The sequence below is a fragment of the Elephas maximus genome, chromosome 3 (assembly GCF_024166365.1).
Source record: "Elephas maximus indicus isolate mEleMax1 chromosome 3, mEleMax1 primary haplotype, whole genome shotgun sequence".
NCBI lineage: Eukaryota > Metazoa > Chordata > Mammalia > Proboscidea > Elephantidae > Elephas > Elephas maximus.
In genome coordinates, this window is record NC_064821.1 from 98,230,466 (window position 1) to 98,253,720 (window position 23,255).

General features: G+C 51.7%; 2 protein-coding genes across 4 annotated transcripts in view; one reads left to right on the forward strand and one right to left on the reverse strand.

The window, feature by feature from the left end:
- TTC22 (tetratricopeptide repeat domain 22) overlaps nt 1-3,872 on the reverse strand; it is a 29,830-nt gene extending 25,958 nt beyond the window's left edge. For all 3 annotated transcript variants that reach the window (XM_049879356.1, XM_049879357.1, XM_049879355.1), the window contains exon 1: nt 2,909-3,872. In XM_049879356.1, the coding sequence (XP_049735313.1) occupies nt 2,909-3,475 (567 nt within the window). In that variant the 5' untranslated portion in view covers nt 3,476-3,872. The remainder of the gene's footprint in view (nt 1-2,908) is intronic.
- Nucleotides 3,873-7,788: 3,916 nt separating this feature from the next.
- The window catches only part of LEXM (lymphocyte expansion molecule), a 36,788-nt gene continuing 21,321 nt past the window's right edge, over nt 7,789-23,255 (forward strand). The window contains exons 1-10 of the mRNA XM_049875546.1: nt 7,789-7,796; nt 7,912-8,049; nt 8,945-9,032; nt 9,705-9,869; nt 10,079-10,201; nt 15,520-15,657; nt 15,810-15,953; nt 17,516-17,677; nt 18,108-18,233; nt 20,558-20,691. Of these exons, the coding sequence (XP_049731503.1) occupies nt 7,789-7,796; nt 7,912-8,049; nt 8,945-9,032; nt 9,705-9,869; nt 10,079-10,201; nt 15,520-15,657; nt 15,810-15,953; nt 17,516-17,677; nt 18,108-18,233; nt 20,558-20,691 (1,226 nt within the window). The remainder of the gene's footprint in view (nt 7,797-7,911; nt 8,050-8,944; nt 9,033-9,704; nt 9,870-10,078; nt 10,202-15,519; nt 15,658-15,809; nt 15,954-17,515; nt 17,678-18,107; nt 18,234-20,557; nt 20,692-23,255) is intronic.

Here is a 23,255-nt window from a genome sequence, read left to right on the forward strand (position 1 = left end):
CCTAAAGGAGTCCTGGTGGCGCAGTGGTTAAAGTGTTGCACTGCTAACTGAAAGGTTGGCAGTTCAAAACCACCAGTGGCTCCATGGGAAAAAGGTGGGGCAGCCTGCTTCTGTAAAGATTTGCAGCCTTGGAAACCCCGTGGGGTTGCTATGAGTCGGAATCAACTTGACAACAGTGGGTTTGGTTTTTTATTGTTGTTGTTGTTATAGGACGGTATAGAACTGTCCCATAGGGTTTCCAAAGCAGAAATCTTTAGAGAAGCAGACTGCCACATCTTTCTCCCATGGAGCAGCTGGTAGATTCGAACTGCCAACCTTTTGGTTAACAGCCAAGTGCATAACCACTGTGCAACCAGGGCTCCTTATAACAATTATAACAGCAACCAGATGAGGAATGTCCCCACTTTACAGATAAGGAGGCTGAGGCTCAGAAGTTAAGCCGTTTGTCCAGAGTCACATAATCAGGACTCTGGCTCCAGAGCCCATGCTGTCAACTACAACATAAGCCACCTCCCCTATAAAGTGGAGCCAATAATAACACTGCCCTTCCAGGGGTGTCAGGAGCATGTAATGAGACAATAGCTGTAAACACCAATCTCAACTCTAACCAAGATGATGAGTGCAAGCAATGCTCTGTGTAGCTGGCAGTGTGGCTGGAGCCTCACTAATGAGTACGAATAACAGCTACCCTCTGTGCATTGCTACTAGTCCCAGGCCCAATTCTAGGTGCTGTGCTTAAGTTAACTCATTGACTCTTCACAATTATCCTATAACATAACTATCGTTATTATCCCCGTTTTACAGAGAGGAAAACTGAGATGCCAAGTACCAACGTGAAGTAAGAGAGTGTGTAAGAGTTGGGATTTGGACCCAGCCCGTCTGACCCAGAGTCCACCCTCTTAACGTCTACCCTGCAATGCTCCTTTAAGGCAAGTCCATGCTCTCCAACCTGTACTCCCTGGGGTCTGGACTCCTGTATTCCTCTTACTGAAGCCAGAAGCTTTGGTGGAAAAGCAGTGAGGAGGTGTGCAAAGTCTTGGTGAATGGAGACAAGCTACGTATACGTGAGGACTTCTTGTTATTGAAATATTACAAATCTAAAGCATTATAAAGCATCATCATTATCAGCTCAACCGTGCCCATGCTGTGCCATCATGGAAAAGCCATGGTACCCTTCTGAACTGTGCTTTCCTCTTCTGTAACAAGAGGTGGGCCCTCTGTATCATTCATTCTGCCATCCAGTGCCTAGAGTGGAAGGCAGCCTCTGAGATGCCCCCAGTGACCTCAGTCTCCTGACCTTCATGGCCTTGTATAGTCCCCTCCCTTTGAATGTCAGTTGCACCTAGTGACTTGCTCCTAATGAGCAGAATATGGCAAAAGTGATAGGATGTCACTTCTGAGATTAGGTTACAAAAACACTGTGGCTTCTGTCTTGGGTGCCCTCTCTTGCTAGCTCTCTTGCTCACTTGCTCTGCGGGAAGACAGATGCCATGTTGTAAACTGCTGTCCATGTGGCAAAGAACTGAGGGAGACTTTTGGCCAACAGCCAGTGAGGAACTGAACCCTGCCAACTGAGTCAGCTTGGAAACAAATCCTTCCCCAGTCAAGCGAGCCTCCAGATGAGTCTGCAGCCCAGAGGCACCTGGGTAGGCCATGTCTAGGTTCCTGACCCATAGGAACTGTGTGCGAGATAATAAATGCTTATTGTTTTAAGCCACTGAATTTTGGGGGGATTTATTTTGCAGCAATAACCAATACACCTATTACTTGTCTATTTGGTGCCAGGTCCTATGCTGCACATACATTTATTCAAGATACGCTTATTGAGTGCCACTGTGTGCCATGGTGCCAGGTATTGGGTTTACAGTGGCAAACCAGACAGATGTCTCCACTCTCAAAGACCTCAAAGTTGAGTTGGGGGACAGGCTTTAAATGGATAATGTAAACACTGTTACGGAAACTCTGAGGAGGCCCTTGAGCCAGGCTGGAAAAGTCAGTAGAGGCTGCCTAGCACAGGGGATGTCTGAGATAAAACCGAAATTAAGGAGAACCCTCCAGGAAAAGGCGGAACAGGAAGGCATGTCAGGAAGCAGCCAAGTAAAGGGCAAAGCAGGCTAAGGAGACTTGTCCCACATGGGAAACAAGGGGAAGTAGAATGTGGCACAAGCCTGGATTGCAAGAGTGACCTGGGAGAGGGGAAGTGGAGAGGTAGGTCATGGAGGGCCTCAAACACCCGCCCGAGAGCTCAGGATTTATCTGCCCGGCAGTAGGGAGCCACTGAGGGTCGTAAGCAGCTGAGGGACATGGCCAGCAAGATTAAGCAACATGACACTGGCCATAGAGGCTGGGGTGGAAGGGTCAAGCTGGAGGGCAGGAACCCAGGAAGGATGAGGGCTACACTAGTCCAGCCAGGAAATGATGGAGGCTGGGCTAGCACAGGGAGGCTGCAGAGTAGATAGACCTTACAGATATGAGGGGGTGAGATGGCCAAGATTTGGGGTCTGACCAGACGGGAGGGGGGTGAGGGAGAGAGAGAAGGCAGGAATGCCACCCGTTTCCGACGGTGAGGTCTGCTCGTGCCTTTAGTTAGAAGGGGGTGCACGGACACATGGACAGGTATTGGCTGGGAGGAGCAAAGTAAAGGGATGAGTTTGCCAGCATGATTTTGCAATATTGCCAGAAGAGGACTTACAAGACAGCCCCGCTAGGAAGCAGGTCCACCCCTTAGCATAGGAAAGAGAAGCTACAGCCCTGGTCTGCCACAGGCGCAGAAAAGGAGAGGTACATTGGTAAGGTATTTGAGAGGCCTAAGGGCCAGAGCTTGAGGAAAGTCTGGGGAGCAGGGGGCACGCCCAGGTGGGGTCCCTGCAGATAGAGGGGCCGTGACCCCAGTCCGGGAGTCACCCACCTGCTGTGCGAAGCCCAGCGCCTTGTCGTAGAGTGCGATGCCCGCCTTCAGCACCCGTGCGCGCTCCTCCGGGCTGGTGCAGCCCACGTCGAAGCCGTGCGCGTAGCCCTGTTCCGCCAGGCAGCGCGCAGCGCGGAGCTGGGTGTCGCTGGCAGCCTCGGTGCCGGCCTCGAGGCCCATGAGAGCGGCCAGCCGTCCGGCACACTCTTCCTCCTCTTCCTCCTGCTCCAGCCGCCCGTATACATGCACCAAATTGGCCCAGGCGTTGAGGTTGCCCGGGTCGTCGCGGGCCACCTCGAGGAAAAGCTCCCGGGCTTCATCCAGCTCCTCCAGATAGAAGGCGAAGGCGCCCAGGAGGTGGCGCATCGCGGGGCGCTGCGGAGCGGCCGCCAGCTCGAGCTCTTGCCTCAGTCCCTCCCGCTGCAGCTTCAAGTCCCTGGCGCGGAGCGAGGCCGGCGAGCGCGGCTCGAAGTTCAGCTGCATCTCAAGGTGGAAGTGGCCCGGGAGGTAGTCCAAGTCGTCGATGAGGGCGTCCAGGTCCTCAGCCGCGGCCTCCGTCTCTGCCATGGCTGCCCAGCGGCTGCCCGGGACTCGCTTTTGCCCTGGAGGTTGCTTAGTGCAGTGGATGGGGCGCCCCAGAGTGAGTCCGGTGGAAGGCGAGGGTCAGTGTGCGCGGAGGCCCAGGGCGCGACTGCCTCCGGGTCCTGGGGCCCCTCCTGCGGGTGGGTGGATCCCAGCGTCGGCTCCTGGAGCGCCCTGTGGGCGTTTCTGCTTTCGCTGCTCTTAGACGCCTGCATTGCACAGCTAGGTGCTCCAGAAAAACAGGTGCATTGCCAAATTGAGGTGAGCAAACCCTAGTGCATGACAAAAGGCGTTTTTACTCTTCCTGCTGAGCAGATGAGGAAACCGAGGCTCCCAGCAGGGAAATGACTTGACGGGGTCGCAAAGCTGGGGCGTGCTGAGCCAGGCCCCAAACCGCAGTTTGCTGAATCCAGCCGGGTTCTTCTTCCGTGAGCGCTGCCCCACCCTCTCTGCGTGAGCGCGCTGACTAGGAGAGTTAGGACTAGCCCTTCCAGTCCTAAATCATTACTTTCATTACTACTACTTTCCCCGTCCCCTCCCTCCTCTGGTGTCTAGGCCTCCCTCGCAGTTCCTCAGAGTTCTCCTTCCTCTGAATGGAGCCTGCCACCTCCCTCCTCTCCACCTTTGACCATTATTTTCCAGGCTTCCCCTGCTGAGATTTCTCTTGCCTCCTCTCTGTTCATCAGATCACTGTGGAAAGACCATGGAAGGTCCCTCCTGCTGGCTCTAACCCCAGTGTTTCACCTTTAATAATAAAGTGTGACCTTGGACAGGTCCCTTCATCCCTCTGCGCCTTACTTTCTGCATGGGTGAAATGAGCACTGACAATCTCGCCCCCAGGGGCAGGGGAGATATTAGAGGGGGACTGGTAAGTGTGGGCTCTCACCTCCTCCCCCTTGGTTCCCACCCCATTCCAATACTCTGCCCTTGGTCCCTGATTTCTTACTTTTGCCAGTCTTTTCTCCTAGGACTGGACCTAACCTCTAGCCTGGAAGCTGGGCCAAGCTCCCTGCTGCAGGGACTGTCTGATCCTCTGCAATTTGGGATTTGTCGCAGGTCTGAATTTTCGAATCCCATCTGCTCCTTATTCCACCCAGGGCTGGGCTCCTGAGGTGCCTGCTGCCTCATCTTCTTGGAAAACAGACCATAATTTTCAAGAGAGGAAATATAGCCAATTAGTCAACTTGGAAAAATATTTGACTTTAGTAGTAAAAATGTCAATTAATACAATATTCTGCTACCATTTTTTCACCTGTCAATTAAAAAAATAAAATTTAATATTTTTTTAAATTAAAAATTGTCAGCGTAAGTTGCAGGTGATGATGAGATGAAAGCTGAGCTCTCGCCTGCTTGGGAGGATCAGGGATGGGCTCCCAGAGGGTCTGGGCTTTGATCTGACTCTAAGATGAGGAGGAGCTGTGTGGGGAGGGTAATTGGGGAGCATTCCAGCAGAGGGAAAGGCATATGAAAAGGCCTGGAGGTTCACCTGTGCAGGGTGTGTCCTGGGGACAGAGCAGACCCAGGGTCTGGAGGTCACACAGCTTGGGGGAGAGATGGCAGGAAATGAGGGCTGGAGGCCAGGCCATAGCCCCATCAAAAAAACCAAAAACCAAACCCTTTGCCGTGGAGTCCACTCTGACTCATAGTGACCCTATAGGACAGAGTAGAACTGCCCCACTGAGTCTCCAAGGAGCGTCTGGCAGATTTGAACTGCAGATTCTTTGGTTAGCGGCAGTAGCACTTGACCACTATGCCACCAGGGCTTCCTCAGCCCCATCAGAGAGGCCATAATCCTGGCTGAGGAACTTCACTTGACTCCTTGGCCTTCACAGATGGTTTTGGAGTCTGCGTAGGTTAGAAACTCTTGCAACCACAGAGCTCCCAAACCTAATTATGAGTCCCATCTTCACTGTGTGCCCTATATCTCCGAGTGTGACCAGGACAAGTTACTCTCCCTGTCTGAGCTTTTGTTTCCTCTTCTGTAGAATGGAGGCAGGGAGGGGTCACAATAGTAAGACAGGAGAGAGTGACAGAGTTGTGATAAGGAAAGCGCACTGACATGGAGGTTTTGGGCAGACCAGGACAGGCTGCCGCAGAGCTGATTCACCCTGGCCTGCTCTGGCCTGCTTGGCAGCCAGGGCTCCCAGGCCAAAGGGTCTTGGCCTACACTCTGTGGTCACTCCTCTATCAGCCCCAGAGCCAGGGTTCAGGCCAGGAGAGAGGAAGCAAAGCAGCAGAGCCAGGACTCAAATGTGAGTCTCTGAGGATTTATGCATTACTGGGAAGCTGGACTAGATTATTTATTCACCTGTCATTCAACTCATTGAACAAATATTTATTGAACATTTACTATGTGCCAGGCACTGCACCCTGGACACACGTACACGCACAGACACACAGAGTGAATTAGACACAGTCCCTGCGCCTGGGTATTTTGTAAGATCCGTTTCTGAGGGCTGGGAATGACTTCTTATTGAGCACTTATTGTGCCAGAAACCTTACCTAAATTATCTTATTTAATTCTCACAGTAATCTGGAGAGACTGGAATCATTAGCTCCATTTTACTGATAAGAAAGCTGAGACTCAGGGAAGGAAGTGACTTACCCAAGGTCACATAGCTGAGAGGGGGCAGAGCCTGTGCTTGGGTGACTGGGTATTCTATTCTGTGTGAGTCCCTGAGGCCTGACGCCTCTGACCACCAGCTCAGCAGTGCAGTGTGGACGCCTTGCTAACCATGTGCCCACTGGGCCTGGAGCCAGAGTCCGGCTCCTGACTGTGTGTGAGGGTCTGTCCTTCCTATTTAAATGCTGGCTTGGGATGTCAGAAGCTCATTGTGTGGGGCCTGGAAAGAGCTCCACTCTCCCCTGGTCCAGCTTTGCCACTGGCTGGATGCAGGACCCCAGACAAGTCTTGCTTCTCTCTGACATCAGTCCTGTCATCGTCGGATGGGGTAAATTTTTCTGCCTCACTTTGCAGGCCACTATAAGGCCCTTAAAGAGCCCTGGTGGGGCAGTGGTTAAGCAGTTAGCTGCTAACTGAAAAGTCGGTGGTTTGAACTCATCAGTCGCTCTGCAGGAGAAAGATGTAGCAGTCTGCTTCTGTAAAGATTGTCATTGTTAGGTACCGTTGAGTCTGTTCCGGCTCATAGCAACCCTAGTACAACAGAATGAAACACTGCATATGAGGCGACTGAAAATATTATGGCTTTGGTCAGGCATACCTTAGTCCTTAAAGTGGTATTTTTGCTTTTTAACACTTTAAAGAGGTCCTCTGCAGACATTACCCAATGCAATGTGTCATTTGATTTCTTGACTGCTGCTTTCACGGATGTTTATTGTGGATCCAAGTAAAATGAAATCCTTGACAACTTCAATATTTTCTGTTTATCATGATGTTGCTTATAAGCCATAAAGATCACAGCCTTGGAAACTCTGTGGGGCAACTCTATTCTGTCCTATAGGGTGGCTATGAATCAGAATTGACTTCATAGGGCACACAACAACAACATAAGGCCCTTGGGAGGAATAAAGGAAATCGCTGGAGATATTAGACAATCTCACAGCATGGCGGGTGCTGGTGGGGGGCAAAAGGGGAGGAGAGAAGAGAGAGCTGACTATGCCTTGGTGGGGATATATACCCTCAGCTCTCTTCTTCACCTGGCAAAGTACACATGCTTCAATGTCGAGTTTTGAACTCTTCTCCTCCAGGAAGCCTTCCTGGATGTATGCACGTACAGACTGGGTCAGAGGCCTCCCTCTCTCATAGGCCCAATTACACTCTGTGGTCATTGTTGCCCCTATTTAGACTCTCAGGACAGAGGCCACATCTAGGTCCTAGGTACCCTGCACAACGCTTGTCCAGAGTGGATGTCAGGGGGAGTCAGAAGGTATCTACGGGATGGATGAGTCCTGACTCCATTCCTGCAACCCTCACCACCTTTGCTCCTGCCCCTCCATGCTGTCTCTCTTTGCCCGCCCCCCGCCCCCGCCCCCCCCCCCCCGTCCCCTTCCTCCCTTCCCTGAAGCAGAGAAGTCCAGATACACTCCTCACCCAAGTTGAAGACCTCCCCTTTCTGTGGGCCTCAGTTTTCCCATCAGCACAAGGTGGACATTAAAAAGCATCTGCTGAGCCTCCGCTCTATCAGGCCCCACGCTGGGCGCTGGGATAAAGGGAGAAATTAGACACTGTTTAACAAATGTCTCTCAAATCCGACCACGTGGGATCCATATTAAACACTAAGAGGGGCCATCACATCTGCAGGGTTCAGGGAAGGCTCTCTGGTAAGGCAGCACCGGAAATGTGCGTGTAGGAATGAAAAAGACAGCAGCTGAGTGGAGAAAGGACGCCCGCGGGCCCCACGGGGACAAAGGCGCGGCGCACAGTTCTCTGGAGGATCACAAAGCCCGGGTTGCCTTGGCAGCGGCGGCGGAGTGCCTGGGCGCCTAGGAGCCCAGGGGTGGGAGGTGGAGCTCCCTCAAGCCGGCCAGGACTCCGGGCGGGCCGGCGCTATGGCCACCAAGTTGTATAACGGGGCGCCCTTCGGGGTGCAGAGCGCCAGGTGGGGCTGGGCTGGGGGCTGGGAGCTTCAGCTAGCGCCGGCCCGTTTAAGGCAGGCCTTGGCCGCCCGCTGCTACCCCTTGGTTCTCCCTTAATTCTCGGGAAAGCCTGGCCCACCCCAGCCACCCTTCACACGAGGCTGGAGCCTGAAGGGGGGGGGGGGAGGGGAGCGGCAAGAGGGGAGAAGGGAGAGAAGAGGGTAGGACTTCCTTGTCGCGCTCACACCTGTGGCACTTGTGCCCAGTTGTTATTTAAAGCCGTTGCAAGAGCGCAGACTCTGTGCTGGGCGCATAGAGGCCAAAAGGCCTGAGCCACGGTAGGTCTCTCAGATCACAAGTCAAGGGTGGGATTTCAACCCAAGTGTTTTTCTTCACTCACTCATTGATAAGAAAGAAAAAAAAGCACCTGCTATGTGCCAGGCACAGTTATAGGATCCTGGGATAAAGCAGTGAATTAACAACACATCTGTGTACTCATAGAGTCTGTACTCTTGTGGGGAAGCGTGGCTGGGGTGGATAATAAACACAAAAAGGAAAACATATGAAATGCTGTACAGTGAAAGATGGCTAGGGAGGAAAATAAAGTTGGAAGAAGGAGCTGATGAAGGCTGGAGAGGGGGTGAGGTGGGAGGGGGTTGCACTGAGAAGGTGACTTTTGAGCAGACTTTGGGGGGCCACAGGTAGGGAAAACCTAGGTAGATGAAGTCAGCAGGGACAAAGGCCCTGAGGTGGGAGCAGCCCAGGAATGTTCTAAGCCGCTGAAGTCTTGCTCATCTTTTATGGGCCAGCTCCAAAGTCACCTCCTCTGGGAAGCCAACTCTCCTGCTCCCCAAAACTGTCCAAGCCAGAGGCCAGGTGGCAGCACTAGACTCTCACTGAGCCTCTGTCTCTCTCTAGGTTTGATGTCTCTGCTGTTTATCCCAACCAGAAGAAGCTTAGCACCTTCACGGAGGCCCCATACTCCAGGCATTATTCTGTGGAAGTGGTGAGTTTGCGCATGTGGCCTAGCTACTGGCCGTTTGAGTCTCCCTACCGTGGTGGGTGACCTGTGTGCCTACCCCCAGAGCCCTGAGCTCTGTAAGGGGTGTGCCCACTGCAGCCCACAGCACAGAGTGAGGCTCAGAGTTGGGGCTTCAGATGTGCGTCATAAATGCAGGACTATAGCAGTGCCTTGGAAGAAAGACCTGGCCTGCTTCCACAAAGATTATAGCCAGGAAACCCTCTGGAGCAGTTATTACACTCTGTAATACATGGGTTATAGTGAAAAGAGCATGAGTTTGGGATCACAGAGACTTGGGTTCAGTTCCTAGATCTTCCACTCACTACCTGGGGGTTCTAGAACAAGTTACTACACCTCTCTGAGGTATAATGACTGGGGCCAATAAAGGAGACTTCCTAGGGTTGCTGCAAGAATGAAACGAGGGAATATAAACAATAAAAGGCCTGGCAAAGTGTAGCAGTTTCTGGGATAAGAGGAAGATGTTATGGTTGGGTTTACTAAGCTCCCTGGTGCCTGGTTTGGTGCAGGGGGTGGGGGCCACAGGGGGGCACTATTTGTTCCCCCAATTCCAGGTTGGGGAGGCAGCTGGGGACAACTTGCTCCACGCGTGGACTGGGTAGGTGTGGCTGACGTGTCTCTGACATTGCTCTGACTCAGTCCCACATAGGACCTGGAACCTATAGCTCCAAGGAGACCTGCTTTAGCAAGAAGAAGCTGAACAAGGAGGTGAGCACAGGCTGGGCCAAGGCCCAGGAAGCCACCCGGCTGACCCAGCTGCCCCACTTCCAGTACCAGGCCATCATGAGAGAGAAACGGCTGCAGGTGAGGCCCCTGAGGCCCCACCCCTTCCCCTTCCCCTTCCAGGTGCCAGGCCGCCATGCAGTTGTAGCTGCTTCAGGTGTGGCCTTCAGTGTCCTCAAGGTCCAGGTGGAGCTCATCCTTTAAGGAATACCATCAGCCCTGGGCTCCTTCCTGGATGGACCTTCCCAAGTTTAGAGTTTCATCTTCCACTCTCTCTTCTCTTGGGACAGGAGGAAAAGCTGGGGCCCGGCTCCTACAACTTCAAAGACTTCTTGGAACAGCTGCAGCAGAAGCCAAGCAGCAACCGGGGGCTGCTCAGCTCTGGGGAGGTTCGCTTTCGAGGACTCATCGGGGTAGGTGTTCATCGCAGTATTCCTCACAAGCCTCCTCTCTCTGCAGGGCATTCGGCCTGGGCGGTGCCTTTTCTTGGGCCCCTCTCCTCTCCAAGCTTGCCCAGGCTGTCCTCTGAGTCCCCACACCCGCTCTGCTTTCTAGTGTCTTTGCCTCGAGCCCCCTGGTTGTCATATAATCCTACATCTGTCTGCCCCACCAGATTGGGAGCTCCCTGCAGGCAGGGACAGGTCTGATTTATCTCTAGTACAGGGCTCAACACACATTAGATGCTCAACAAATTAATCCATCTATATATCCATCCATCTTTCCACCCGCCCAGCTATTCGTCCAGCAGATAATGATCGAGCACCTACTAAGTGCCATGCACTGTTGTAGGCCCTAGGGATCCAGCAGTGATGAAGACAAGGTCTCTGTCCTTGAGCTGATGTCCTTGTGGTGGAGACAAGAGTATTAGGAAACAAATACATATATAACCAGTGCTATGAGGAGAAATTAGATGAGGAGGGAATAGAGAGTGATGGAGGTGTAACCCGTACAGAGTGGTCGGGGAAGGCTTCCAGGAGGAAGTGACATTTGAGCAAAGACCTACAGGATGTGAGCAGTGGAGACTTGTGGTATCTGGGGGAGAGCATTCTGGATGGTGGGAACAGGCAGGAGGCCAGTGTGGCTGGAGAGGAGTGGGCGGGGTCAAGAGGAGGAGTGGGGGCAGGGGAGTGAGCGGCTGGGTCATGAGGACTTTGCTACCACTGGCAGGGGACAGTGGAGGGTTTTCACAGGCAACGAACTCGATTTACATTTTTAGAAGAACACCCTGGTTGTGGGGGTGAGGGGTGGGAGGCTGCCACAGGTGTCCCAGCCGGAGGTCATGGTGGTGAGTGGTGGGGTGGCAGGAAGGCTACATGGGCAGTGGTGTGGGTGGAATGATCACCCCATGTAGGGAGGAGGACACTGAGGCTCCAGCTCAGTGAGGTCAGGAGGAGACGGCAGGAGCCATGCCCACATGCATAGCACTCTGCAGTTTGTGGAGTGGCCTCTTCTCCAGCCTCCACTTACCTCCTCTTATCCTGAGCTCCCTGTACCTGCCCCTGTCATCCTTCTCCCACTGCTCTCTTGGCTGAGGCTTTGCTCCTGCTGTTCCCCCCTGCAGCCTCCTCTTCTAGGGAACTCATTTCTCAGTTCCCAGTTCCAAGGTCCCTTTCTCCAGGAAGCCTTCCTGACCCCCCACGAAGTGACATCTCCCCTTCCCTGGAGTCCCTCTTGTGGGGGTGTGCTACGTGTCTCTTCCCCACTGGGTGTTAGCTCCTGAGGGTCGACTGTCTGCCTGACCCATTCACTGCAGAGTCCTCAGGGCCTAGCAGTGCCTGGCACACAGGAAGTATTTGTGGACTAAATACGTGCGTGCATGCCTACCAAGTGCTAGGTGCTCCAAAACATTTTAATTCTTTACAACTATTCCAGATGAGGCCCGGGAGGCTCAGAGAGGGTAAGCAACTTGATTCAGGGTTGCACAGCTGGCAAGCAGGGGACTGGGATCCACCCGTGGGAATGCTTAGCCCCAAAACCAGAGCCTTTCTCCCACATCTCATGGCGGTGTTCAGAGGCTGGCGTAGCCACTGTGAAACTGTCATGAGGGCTGGAAATTACCCCTTGCTCCCTTCAGGGGATGTGCAGGTACACTTTACAGGTGCAATTGAGGGCGAGGGCATTCCTGGAGGCATTTAAAGATGAGTCATTACCTTCTTGCCTAAAGTAATAATAGCTGACACACAGCGCTCACCACTTCTAGACTGTTCCAAGCATTTAGCATGCACTAATGTATTCAGCCCTCACAACAACCCTATGAAGTGGGCACTAGCATAACCTCCATTTTACAGATGAGAAAGCTGGAGTACAGAGAGGTCACACCACCGCCCACAGTCACAGAGCTAGTGAGTGGCAGAAGTAGGATTTGAACCCAAGGTGTCCACACGCTTGGCTTGCTTAGTTCTGGGATTTGGTTCTTTGACTGTATGTGTGGAGGACAATATCGAATGTCAGAGTTCAGCCCCTCTAATGACAGAGGCAGTGGGGACGGGTCCGAAGCTGTTCTGTTTCTTTCCTTCCCTGTCTCCAGTCCCTAGCCCCAGGGTGTCTGGGAGTGTTTGTTTAATACACAGAAGAGTGAGCAGTGAAGGGCAGGCCAGACACTGAGCGGGGTGAAGGTGCCCCGGCTTGTTCCTTCCTTCGGCTGCCTCCTCTTCTCCCTGGCCCCCACACCCGCTCCTGCAGTGACCTCAGTTGGGCCTCTCTCCTGGGCTCCGGGCTGGACAGCAAGAGCAAGGAGGTACAGAGGGTGCAGAAGCCAGCCCTGGGGGAGCCTATGGCCCAAGACCTGCTTTGCTCAGTTGTCATCTTGTCCTGAGAGCTGGGCTGGGAACTTGGTGGCCTCCTTGTGTCTCTGGTGACCAGCTTCCTCCCCCACCCATTGCAAGTCTGCAAAAGCCACCAGTGCAGAGGGCACTGATCCCCCACAGGAACTTCCCCAGTGCCAGCACCAAAGCTTCAGGTGCCACCGCACTGCAGCCTCTTCCCCAGCAGCCCACAGCAAGGCAAGGTTGTCTCCTGGTTTCTGAACCCCACCCCTGGTGGTACTGGGTGCTGCTGCTCACCACTCTTCCTGCTACACTCTCGCCCCCTGGGCCCACAGCCCTGGATTTTCTCTGCTCGTCTCCGTTCGTGGCACCTCTTTCCCAGCCCTCTCAACCAGCCAGGTCTCCGTGCACTACTCTAGACCCCACCCTAAAGATCCTCCCCCGCAAACAAAAATCACACCCATTGCCATCAAGTCAATTCCTACTCATAGTGACCCTATAGGACAGAGAAGAACTGCCCCATAAGATTTCCAAGAAGCAGATGGTGAATTTGAACTGCCCACCTTTTGGTCAGCAGTTGAGCCCTTAGCCACTGTGCCACCTCTCTCTCTCTCAGTCACTTTCTGTCTCTCTCTCCAGTGCCTCCCCCAGCCTGCCCTTTCTGTGGAAAGGCACCGCCCAGAGGCCAAAGCTGGAAACCCAGGGCCACCTTGTTTCCTTTTTCCCTGCCATTGTCTCCACATCCAGTTAGTCACCCAGGCGGTCTGTGCTTTCGTCTTTTACAACTTACTTTCTTCTAGCCCTGACCCAGGCCACTGTGCCCAGTGCCCTGCCTGGATGTGGGGTGGCCCCTTCACCCGTTTCCTGGTCTCTCCTCTATGTTGCCAGAGTCATGAAGCACCCTCACACCTCAGAATCAGGTCTGAACACCTCAGCCTGGCCTTTGTCCCCTCCCAGCATGACTCTCCCGCCTCGCCCCTACAGGCACGGCTCCACCCTTCTTGCCTTTGCTCCCTCTGTCTGGAGTACTTTCCCACGTTCCCCACACCCATCTTTTAGGATCCTTCTCATTCTTCAAGGTCCAAAAAAAAAAAAAAATCTTATAAATGAAGATTCCTCCATTCTCACCCTCCCCCAAGAATTAATCACTCCTTCCTGGATCCCCAAAACTCTCAGCATGACATTCTTGTTAAAATAGTGGGCTTTCCCACCAGCCCAAGTGTGCTCCTAAACTGCTCTGAGCCTGAAGATTTGAAGGAAGAAATGAGCTTGGCACTGGGCTTGGCACAGGGTGTGAGTTCAGTGAGTAGCAGCTGCCCTTAGCCCTTTGCTATCACTGTCATTCCTGAGGTCTCCCAGGATGCCACAAGCCAAGGGCAGAGCCGGGGGGTCTTCGTTGCGCCCTCACCCAGTGCCTGCCATAGTGTCTGGCAAACACTGGAGGCTCAGAAAGATGATGGATTTTAGAGCAGAAGCCCAGTGCTATGGCTTTCCAGAGATGGATTTGGGAGCCCCTGGGTGGCGGAAATGGTTGCTGCACTCAGCTGGGCTGCTAACCAAAAGGTTGGAAGCGCAAGTCCGCCCAGAGGTGCCTCAGAAGAAAGGCCTGACCATCTACTTCCGAAAAAGCAGCCATTGAAAACCCTAGGGAGCACAGTTCTACTCTGATGCACATGGGGTCACCAGGAGTTGAAGTGAACTCTAGCGACTGGCTGGCTGTTAATTGCGGATGGCGCTGACTTCCTGAGTTTTCGTGGGGTGGCTGCCAGGACCAAGATGTTCAGGCTTGCGAAGTACCTGACAGGCAATGCAGGGGCCCAGCTTCCACCTTAGGGATTGTCTCTAAATGCACCTGGGGACCCTGGAGCCCTGGAAGGAGATAAAGCATAGTTCCTTTCCGCCCAGGGTGCCCTCCCCGCTGCAGAGCTCCCTGCCCTGTTCCAGGCTGGGCTCTTCAGGCTACTTCCCCAGGGCCAAGTTCCAGGGCCGGAGGTAGGCAGGGCCAAGCCATCTGTGGAGCGGCAGCGCCCTCGTGTGGCTAAGAAGTGCAGGGCAGCAGCAGGCTGGGTCCCTTCCCAAGGGTCCTACTCACACACCCATATCGCAGAGCGGTCTCCTCTCTCTCTATACAAGACCACACTTCTGACCCTGGCGGTCGGGGCACCAGGTGATGATCCTAACCACAATTCTTGGCCACTTCTACCTCCTCCTGCCCCCACCCCCCACTCTGACTTAACATGAGACTATGGCCACTGCGTGCCAGGCACTGTGCAGGGGGCTTTGCAGACATTGTCTAACTTCATGACCCTGGGGGAAAGTATTACAATTCCCATGATACACATGTGGAGCATAAAGCTCAGAAAGATTAAGTGGTCTGCCAAAGGTCACTGAAGTCAGAAACAGCAGAGTCAAAATGGGAACCCAGAACTCCGGAGCTTTCCAGACCACAGCACCGTCCACAGCAGAGTGAGAAAGCCATTGGTACAAATGCAGGACTATGATGCATGGGTGTAAAGGATGGGCCTGCCCAGGTAGAAGCAAGTAACCATCTGAGGTTATAGGGAAAGGAAATTTCTGAGCTGACTTTGCAGGATTGGTAAAATTTTCCATGGCAATAAAAGGTGGGGAGGGCATTCTGGGTGGCAGTAATAGCATAAGCAAGGCAAGGCAAGGAGGTTGGACAGATGGCATGTGTTTGGGAACGGCAGGGATGGAGGAAGGGAGCAGTAAGCGATAAGATGGACAGGCCGTGGGGCCCTGGTGAAGAGTCTGAACTTGGAAATGAAGGTCTGGGCAGTGGTGGAGGCTCATAGCCAACAATGCTGTGTGTTGGGAGACAGTTAGCAGGCAGGGACCCTGAAAGTCCTGCTCCCCAGCATTGCAGTTATCTCTTCCTCAGTTGCACTTGGCTCAAGAAGTGGGACTAATGGTCTTTAATCCCCACCCCCACCCCGCCCCAACCCCAGAACTACTATCCAGGTCCTGGAAATTATGGAGAGAAGGGCAACCCATACACGAAGCTGGAGGAGAATGCATGGAACCGGTCCCACTCTGAGGGCCTCATGCGCAGGATGACCAACAAGCCACCCCCCTTGGCTCATCAGGTATCCCCCTCACCTGGCTAGGCCTTGCCCACCTTCTTGCACAGGCCCAGAGGAAGGCTTCCAAAGGAGATGGGGAAACAGGGACCCCGAGAGGGCAATGGACTTGCCTCAGCAGCTCTCCTGTAGGGATCGTCTGCTGTGCTCTGCTCTAGGGAAGTGGTCTGGGACCAGGGACCTACTTCTTGAAAAGTGGCATTGAGACATACCTGGCACGAACAGTCGGTACCCGCGGTCCTTATGATATTTTCTCTGGTGACCGAACCAAGCCCCAGCCTTACGGACATTACTCTGTGCAGGTGTGTACCTGGGTGGGGTGCAGGGGGGGACGTTCCCTAAGGGGATGACAAGCCTCACTATTTGATGCCAGGAACAGTTGCTCTTTACTGACTCCCCCCTCTGTGGGGAGACGGAGGCAGGCCACACAGTTGGTTAGGGGCAGAGCCCGAGTAAGGAATTTGAACCCTAGTAAGTCTGTCTGACTTCCCAGCCAGCCCTCTGTCCTCTGCACTGGCACACACTGCATAGGATGCAGATGGGCTGGGCAGGGACTAGCCACAAGGCCTGTGGGGGCCTCAACAGAGCAGCCCTGGGTGTCCTGCCATTTCGGAAACACTGCCCAGGCGTCATGAACCCAGCTAAGCTGGTCAGCTTAGTGGCAGTGCTCTGTTAATGAGGCAGAGAACTGGAGGTCCATGAGGGGAAACTGAGGTGGGATTTTAGCCGAATACCCCCCTCTCCTATCAGGTTCCTATTACATCATCTCATAGCACACGGTGCTTTGCTTTCTTTATGATCGTAGCAACCAGAATTATTTGTCTAATGACTTGGGGTTTTCTTTTGTCTCCATGGTACATTCACTTGGAGTCCTTAGGTGGCGCAAACGGTTAAGCGCTTGAATACTGATCTAAAGGCTGGAAGTTTGAACCCACCTAGAGGTGCCTTGGAAGAAAGCCTGGTGATCTGCTGTTAAAAGGTCACACCTTTGAAAACCCTACGGAGTGTAGCTCTGCTCTGCACGCATGGGGTTGCCATGAGTCAAAATCCACTTGAGGGCAGCTGGTTATGCGTTCATGCTCAGTGGGTACAAATAGACCAGGTCATAGTCTAGGTGCTGGGGAACCAGCCCTGGTGGAATGTGCATTCTGATGAGAAAAGACACACAATCACCAATGAACATATTAAAAGAAAAAACGATAGAGTGTTAGCAGGTGATGAGTGCCGTGGTAAAGGATACCAGGGCAGCTGGCAAGGAGGTGATAGTGGATAGATGTTGAAATACTTTTGAACCAGGTAGTCAATAGCCACTGTACTGAGCCTGCTGACCTGGCCTCTCCCCTGGAACCCTCTAGACATCCCCATGACCAGCTACTAAACGGTTCCTGCCCAGCACAGCAAGGCCTCTGGGACCCCTCTCAGTTGCTATAGCCAATGCCTGTTCTAATTGGCCAGTGCCCAGGCTACACAGGTTTTTAAATATTTGGAATATCACCCCTGCCTAGAACAACGCCTGACTCAATAAGTGTCAGTTAAATGAATGAAAAAGAACGAGTGGATGAACGCAAGCTGGGTTGTAGGGTGCGGGTGTGTTGGCGGGTGTTGCAATAGACTCTATGTCAGACTAACCCCAGCTGGTGGGTGGGAGACACAGTCTGTGTCCACCTGCCCAGATCAGTGGGCCTCGAGACTGGCCAGCCATCCCCCTCCCCAAACACAGCCTGGCCTTGGGATGCCAGCACTGGCAGGGTAGTCAGTGGTACCTCGCTGCTGCTTGTACTTGCTTTTCTTTCGTTGCTGCTGTGATCAAGAAAGTGGGATCGTGATTTTCCTGGTGTAATAAAACTCTTTCTCTGTGTCTCAGAAAATAAAGCCCAGAGAGCTGATGAGTTTCAAGAGCTTCGTGGAAGAACTGAACTCACGTCACAATAAGAAACGTGGGGTGTTTTCGAAGCTTTCCCGCAACCCGAAAACTCCTTCAGAGAGGATTTACTGGACCACCCTTAGCCAGTGCCCCCGAAAGTTGGTCAGTGTGCACTCATGGCCTGCCTTCCTCTCTTGGAAGGTGGCTTTCTTGCATGTGTATTTGTGTATGTTTGTGTGTCTCTGTGTGTGTGTGGGGAGGGGGGTACTTTAGGGGGAAAAGCTCAGTCTTGGGAATGAGACCCACCTGGTTTACAGTCCTGGTCTTGCACTTACCAGTGACTTTGGATAAGTCTCTCTCACTCTACAAGCCTCAGTTTACCTGCCTGTCTATGAGGACACCCTGGGAAGATGGGCCCCTGGGGAGCTGGCAGCTGGCTGGGTACCTCCCACCATCCTTGGCACAAGGCCCAGCCAGGGCTTCCAGGTGGGTGAGGTCTGCTGCCAGGAGCCCCCTTCACCTGCGCGGCCCCAGGTGGGGCTGATCATTGCCAGAGCCTCTCCAGATTCCAACAGTCATGCCTTACTCCTAGGCCACGTCTGGTCCTGGTACATGGATTGAGCACAAGGTGGAGCGTAAGCACGTCAACCGGCCACCGTTCCTGATGTCCTCGAAAAGGATTGGCATAAAAGCCTACCAGATGCTTTTGGGAAGCTGGGTGAGTTGGTCTGCAGCACAGGGTTGGGGGAGGGGGGCAGGGGGCACATGGTGATGGGAAGGGACCCCTCTCCTATGCTACAGATAGCCCCAAACCCTTCTTGCTCCCTGGAAACTGATGCTCTGAGTAGGCCTGGATCCCCTCTTTTTTCCCCAAGGGACCTGACACCCACTCCCACTCTCATTTCTTGAAGGCAGTGGTTCTCAAACTTGAGCATGCTTTAGTATCACCTAGAGAGCTGGGCCCAGGAGCTTCTGATTCAGTAGGACTGGGGTGGAGCCTGCAAGTTTGCATTTCTAACAAGTTCCCAGGTGATGCCGATGATGCTGCTCCAGGGACCACACTCTGAGAACCACTGTGCTAAGGGCCATCACCTCGGGCCATCCCACTCTACTTGCCCAAGAGAAATTCTCCCTCCATCCTCTCTTTGCTTCTGTCTTGGGGCCCCAGGGGCAGCTGGTGGAGTGGGCACATTGCTTGTCCCTGGGTGAACAGGGCTGTCTCCTGTTTCACTTATGTCTCCCCCCAACCCCTTCCCACTCTTGCTCTCTTGCCCCTCACCCAAGACAGCCATCCATGTGTGTGATATAACCTTTAGTCTGCTAGTGTTGGTGTGAAATAGGTAATTTCTTGTGTTTTGTATGCTTGCCTTCTTAATTTGCACCTCGTTCTCTTTCTTACTGCCCACCTTCAGTGTTTAAGTGCACCTTTTTTTAAAAATTGTGCTTTAAGTGGAAGTTCAAGTTAGTTTCTCATACAAAATTTTATATGCACATTGTTATGTGACCCTAGTTGCTATCTCTATTCCTCCTTTCCACCCCAAATTTCTTGTGTCCATTCAGCCAGCTCCTATCCCCTTCTGCCTTCTCATCTCGCCTCTGGACAGGAGCTGCCTGTTTAGTCCCGTGTATCTGCTTGAACTAAGAAAGCACACTCTTCAAAAGTATCATTTGTGTCCTATAGTCCAGTCTATTCTTTGTCTGAAGAGTTGGCTTCTAGAACGGTTTCAGTTCTGGGTTAACAGAGAGTCTGCAGGCAATGTCTTCTGGGGTTCCTCCAGTCTGTCAAACCATTAAGTCTGGTCTTTTTAGTAGAATTTGAGTTCTGCACCCTACTTCTCTCTTGCTCCATCAGGGACTCTCTGTCGTGTTCCGTGTCAGGGCGGTCATTGGTGGTAGCTGGGCACCATCTAGTTCTTCTGGTCTCAGGCTGATGGAGTCTCTGGTTTATGTGGCCCCTTTTGTCTCTTGGGCTAATATTTTCGTTGTGTCTTTGGTGTTTTTCACTCTCCTTTGCTCCGGATGCCATTAAGTACACCTTTTATTGGCGTCTGATAATCACACAGAAAGGTACATGCATCCAAAGTAAACCGCTCCATAAATTGTCACAAAGAGGACTTCCCTGTATAATCACCACCCACAGCATTCAATGGCACATTCCAACACCCCAGGAACCCCTTGAGCCCCCTCCCCCAGGCAGGTAGTCCCTATCTTTAATTGTATTAGCACAGGTTAGTTTTACCTGGTTTTGAACAGTTTTATATTTTTAAGGTCTCTCCAGGCCTCCCTGGTACATCTTGCAGCTTTATCTACCTTCCTGATCTGTTTCCGTTGCCCCTTCCTACGCCCCCACACCTGAGCACTCCCTCCTCTGAAGGGAGCAGCAAGACAGCCACACCAGCTCCTAATCTCCCTGTGGGATGGCACAGTCCCCAGTGTGACCGATCCCCACCGCCCAATTCTCTTGAGAGCCGGTGGCCGGTTCCCTACCTCCTCATCCTTCCTTTTCTCACCTCCAGCCTGTACCTCTGCAAAGGGGAGGCTCTTCACTTGCGGACCTCAGGTAAAATGTTTAGACAAGAGTTAATTGGCCACGCTGCTGTCTCAGGGCCAGTCCTCCAAGAAGGTGGGAAGGGCTAGTGAGGTCAAGATTCCAACAGCTTGCCTTGCCCTTTCCCCTGGGCAGGAAACCCCTCTGCTTGCCCACCGCCAACCTTGGCGACCACTCCCTCATGCAGCAGGCCTGTCCCTTGTGGGAGCAAGTTCTTCTTAACCCTGAACTAGAAGCTGGTCTCTTGTTCTTAACCCCTGCCCAGCCTGCTGCTTGGCACTGGTCCTCCATGGAAGCTGAGTTCCTGTCCTGCCTTTATCCTGTCCTTACTACATGACCTTGGGCAAGTTATATCTCCTCTCTGTTGAGCCTCTTGTATCTGCGACCCAGGAATGGGTTCTGGGTGGGATGGAGCAGGGAGCAGTGGAGAGGAGAGGGAGGCCTGAGAGCCCGTTTCCAGGCCAGGTATTCAGCTTGCTAACATCCTGGTGCAGAACCCCGTAGGTGTGGGCCGCTACCTCAACACCTGGCTGATGGAGACAAAGGACACACGGCAGCGATACAGGTCTCTATACCTGGGCAAATCTAAGCGCTACCCCTCGGACCCAGCCTGGGACATGCTTCTGCAGTGAGTACACCTGGAGCTCAGGGGAGGAGGGGTGGAGGGTTCCCCATGCTTGGTTCCCTGGTTTTGAACAGTTTTATATTTTTAAGGTCTTTTTCCAGGCCTACCCGGTATGTCTTGCTTACAAATTTATCTGCCTTCCCGATCTATTTCTGTTGTCTCATCCTACACCCCCACACCTGAGCACTCATTCCACCTCATGCCAGCCAAACAGCAGAGGCAGTGGAGAGAGGTTTGAGCTCAGATCCTGGCTCTACTCTGGCTGGCTGTGTGAGGTGGGTGGGGCGCTTCACTGCTCAGCCTCGCTTCCCTCAGCTCTCTGTCACGTGAGCAGACCACTGAGGAGACCTCAATGAGATGATCTGTCTAAAACTCCCGATAAGGAAAAGGTACTCTGTCAGCCCTAAATCCTCGGCCCACTACCTACAGGGTCTGGGCTCTGCCCTGGGTAAATCTTAGTTTCTTGGTGTACCTAATGGGGTTGATAAAACTCATTTTGGGAAGTTGTTGTGAAGTCTTAGGAAGAAAATGTACATGAAATTATACCATGGCTAACATAACTGTAAACAGCTTGCAAGTGTTAGCTGCTGTCCTGTTTTATTAACCTGAACCAAAAACCAAACTTGTTGCCCTTGAGTTGATTCTGACTCGTATCAACCCTATAGGACAGAAGGAGACCAGTCCCATAGGGTTTCCAAGGCTGTAATCTTCACAGAAGCAGACTGCCACATCTTTCTTTCGCAGAGCAGGTGGTGGGTTCAAACCACCAACCTTTCCGTTAACAGCCGATCACTTAACCACTGCTCCACCAGGGCTCCTTCTTATTGACCTAAGAGGCCATCAATTGCAATATCAGCCCCATTTCAGAAATCTCAAAATGCGAATAAATGTGCATTTTAGAATTGATGAAATATAGTATCATTTTGTTTTTAGAAACTAAGGTAAGGGTATAAGGACCAGATTCTGGGGATTGCTCAGGGAAAACCAGCTTTTAAATGCAGTTCTTTGCTTAATGTTTTATTGTTATTATTTTTTAATCGAAGTAGTCCTGTGTCTTCTTCCTTTATTTACTTACTTGGTTTGGTGACTTCTTGAGAAAGGGTGATGGGGGTAAGATTTTTGCTTGGCTGCATGCCTGAAAGGTTTTTTTTTTTTTCTTCCCTACATCTGATTAATAGTTTGGTTGGAAATGAAATTCTAGGGAAGAAATAATATTCTCTCAAAGATTTGAAGGCTTTGCTCCATTGCCTTCTAGCTTCCAGTATGGTTGTTGAGAAGTCCTTTGCCATTCTGGTTTTCCATCCTTTGTCTGTGATCTTTATGTTTTTCTCTGGAAGTTTCTAGGATCTTCTTTTTGCCCCTCATGTTCTGCAATTTCATGACGATAGGTATTAGTGTGGGTCTGTTTTCATCCATTGGGCTGGGTGCTTGGCGGGTTCCTTTAATCTGGAAACTCAAGACCTTCTGTCTGGGAAAATTTGAGTTTTTTTCTTTTTGATTTCCTCCTGTCTGTTTCCTCTCTTCTCTCTTTTAAGAATTCCCTTTATCCTGAAGCCAACTCTTCAGACAAAGATTAGACTGGACTATAAGACATTAAATGATACTGGTGAGGAGTGTGCTTTTTACTCAAGTAGACTTACGAGACTATGTGGGCAACTCTTGTCTTGAGGTGAGATGAGAAGGCAGAGGGGGACAGGAGCTGGTTGAATGGACATGGGGAATACAGGGTGGAGAGGAGGAGTGTGCTGTCACATTGTAGGGAGAGCAACTAGGGTCACATAACAATGCGTGTTTAAGTTTTTGTATGAGAAACTGACTTGAATTGTAAACTTTCACTTAAAGCACAATTAAAAAAAAAAAAAAGAATTCCATTTATAGCTTAGTTAGAAAGGAACGTCTGCCTTGAGTACTTGTGGGTCCTTTAAGAGCTATCTATATGGGATCAAACTGACAACAGCAACTTGAAAGATTAGATAGGAAACTTAGCGGCAATGAGTTTATGTTAATAAAAATGTTAATAGGGGAGGAAAAACTCAGAAAAGGAGGATGAGAATGGTTGCACAACTTGAAGAATGTAATCAGTGTTGCTGAGTTGTACATGTAGAAATTGTTTAATTGGTGTATGTTCTGTTGTATATATTCTCAACAACAATAAAGAATTCTTTTTAGATAAATGTTAGATTCCTGGTTTGATAACTCTAATTTTCTTACCTTCTTTTCTCTCATTTTCCTTCTTTGCCTTTTTTGTTCTACTTTGTGGTAAATTTTGTTGACCTTATCCTCCCACCCTATTTTTGCATTTACAAATTTGGGGAATTATGTTTTTTAATTTCTAAGAGTTGGTTCATGTTGTGGATTGCTCTATTTTCTTTCTTATTAATAGCACATGGTTCTTGTGTAATCTGCGCAGTATGTTCTTTTATCTAATGATATTATAATTTTTCTTCAGTTTTCTTTTACTTCCTGCATTGTATCTGACTGTTTCAAGTACCTTTTTTTTTTTTTGGCTCCTCTTGCTCATATTTAAGAGGAAAGCGCTAAAAACTACTGTTAGTCTGGGTGGTGGG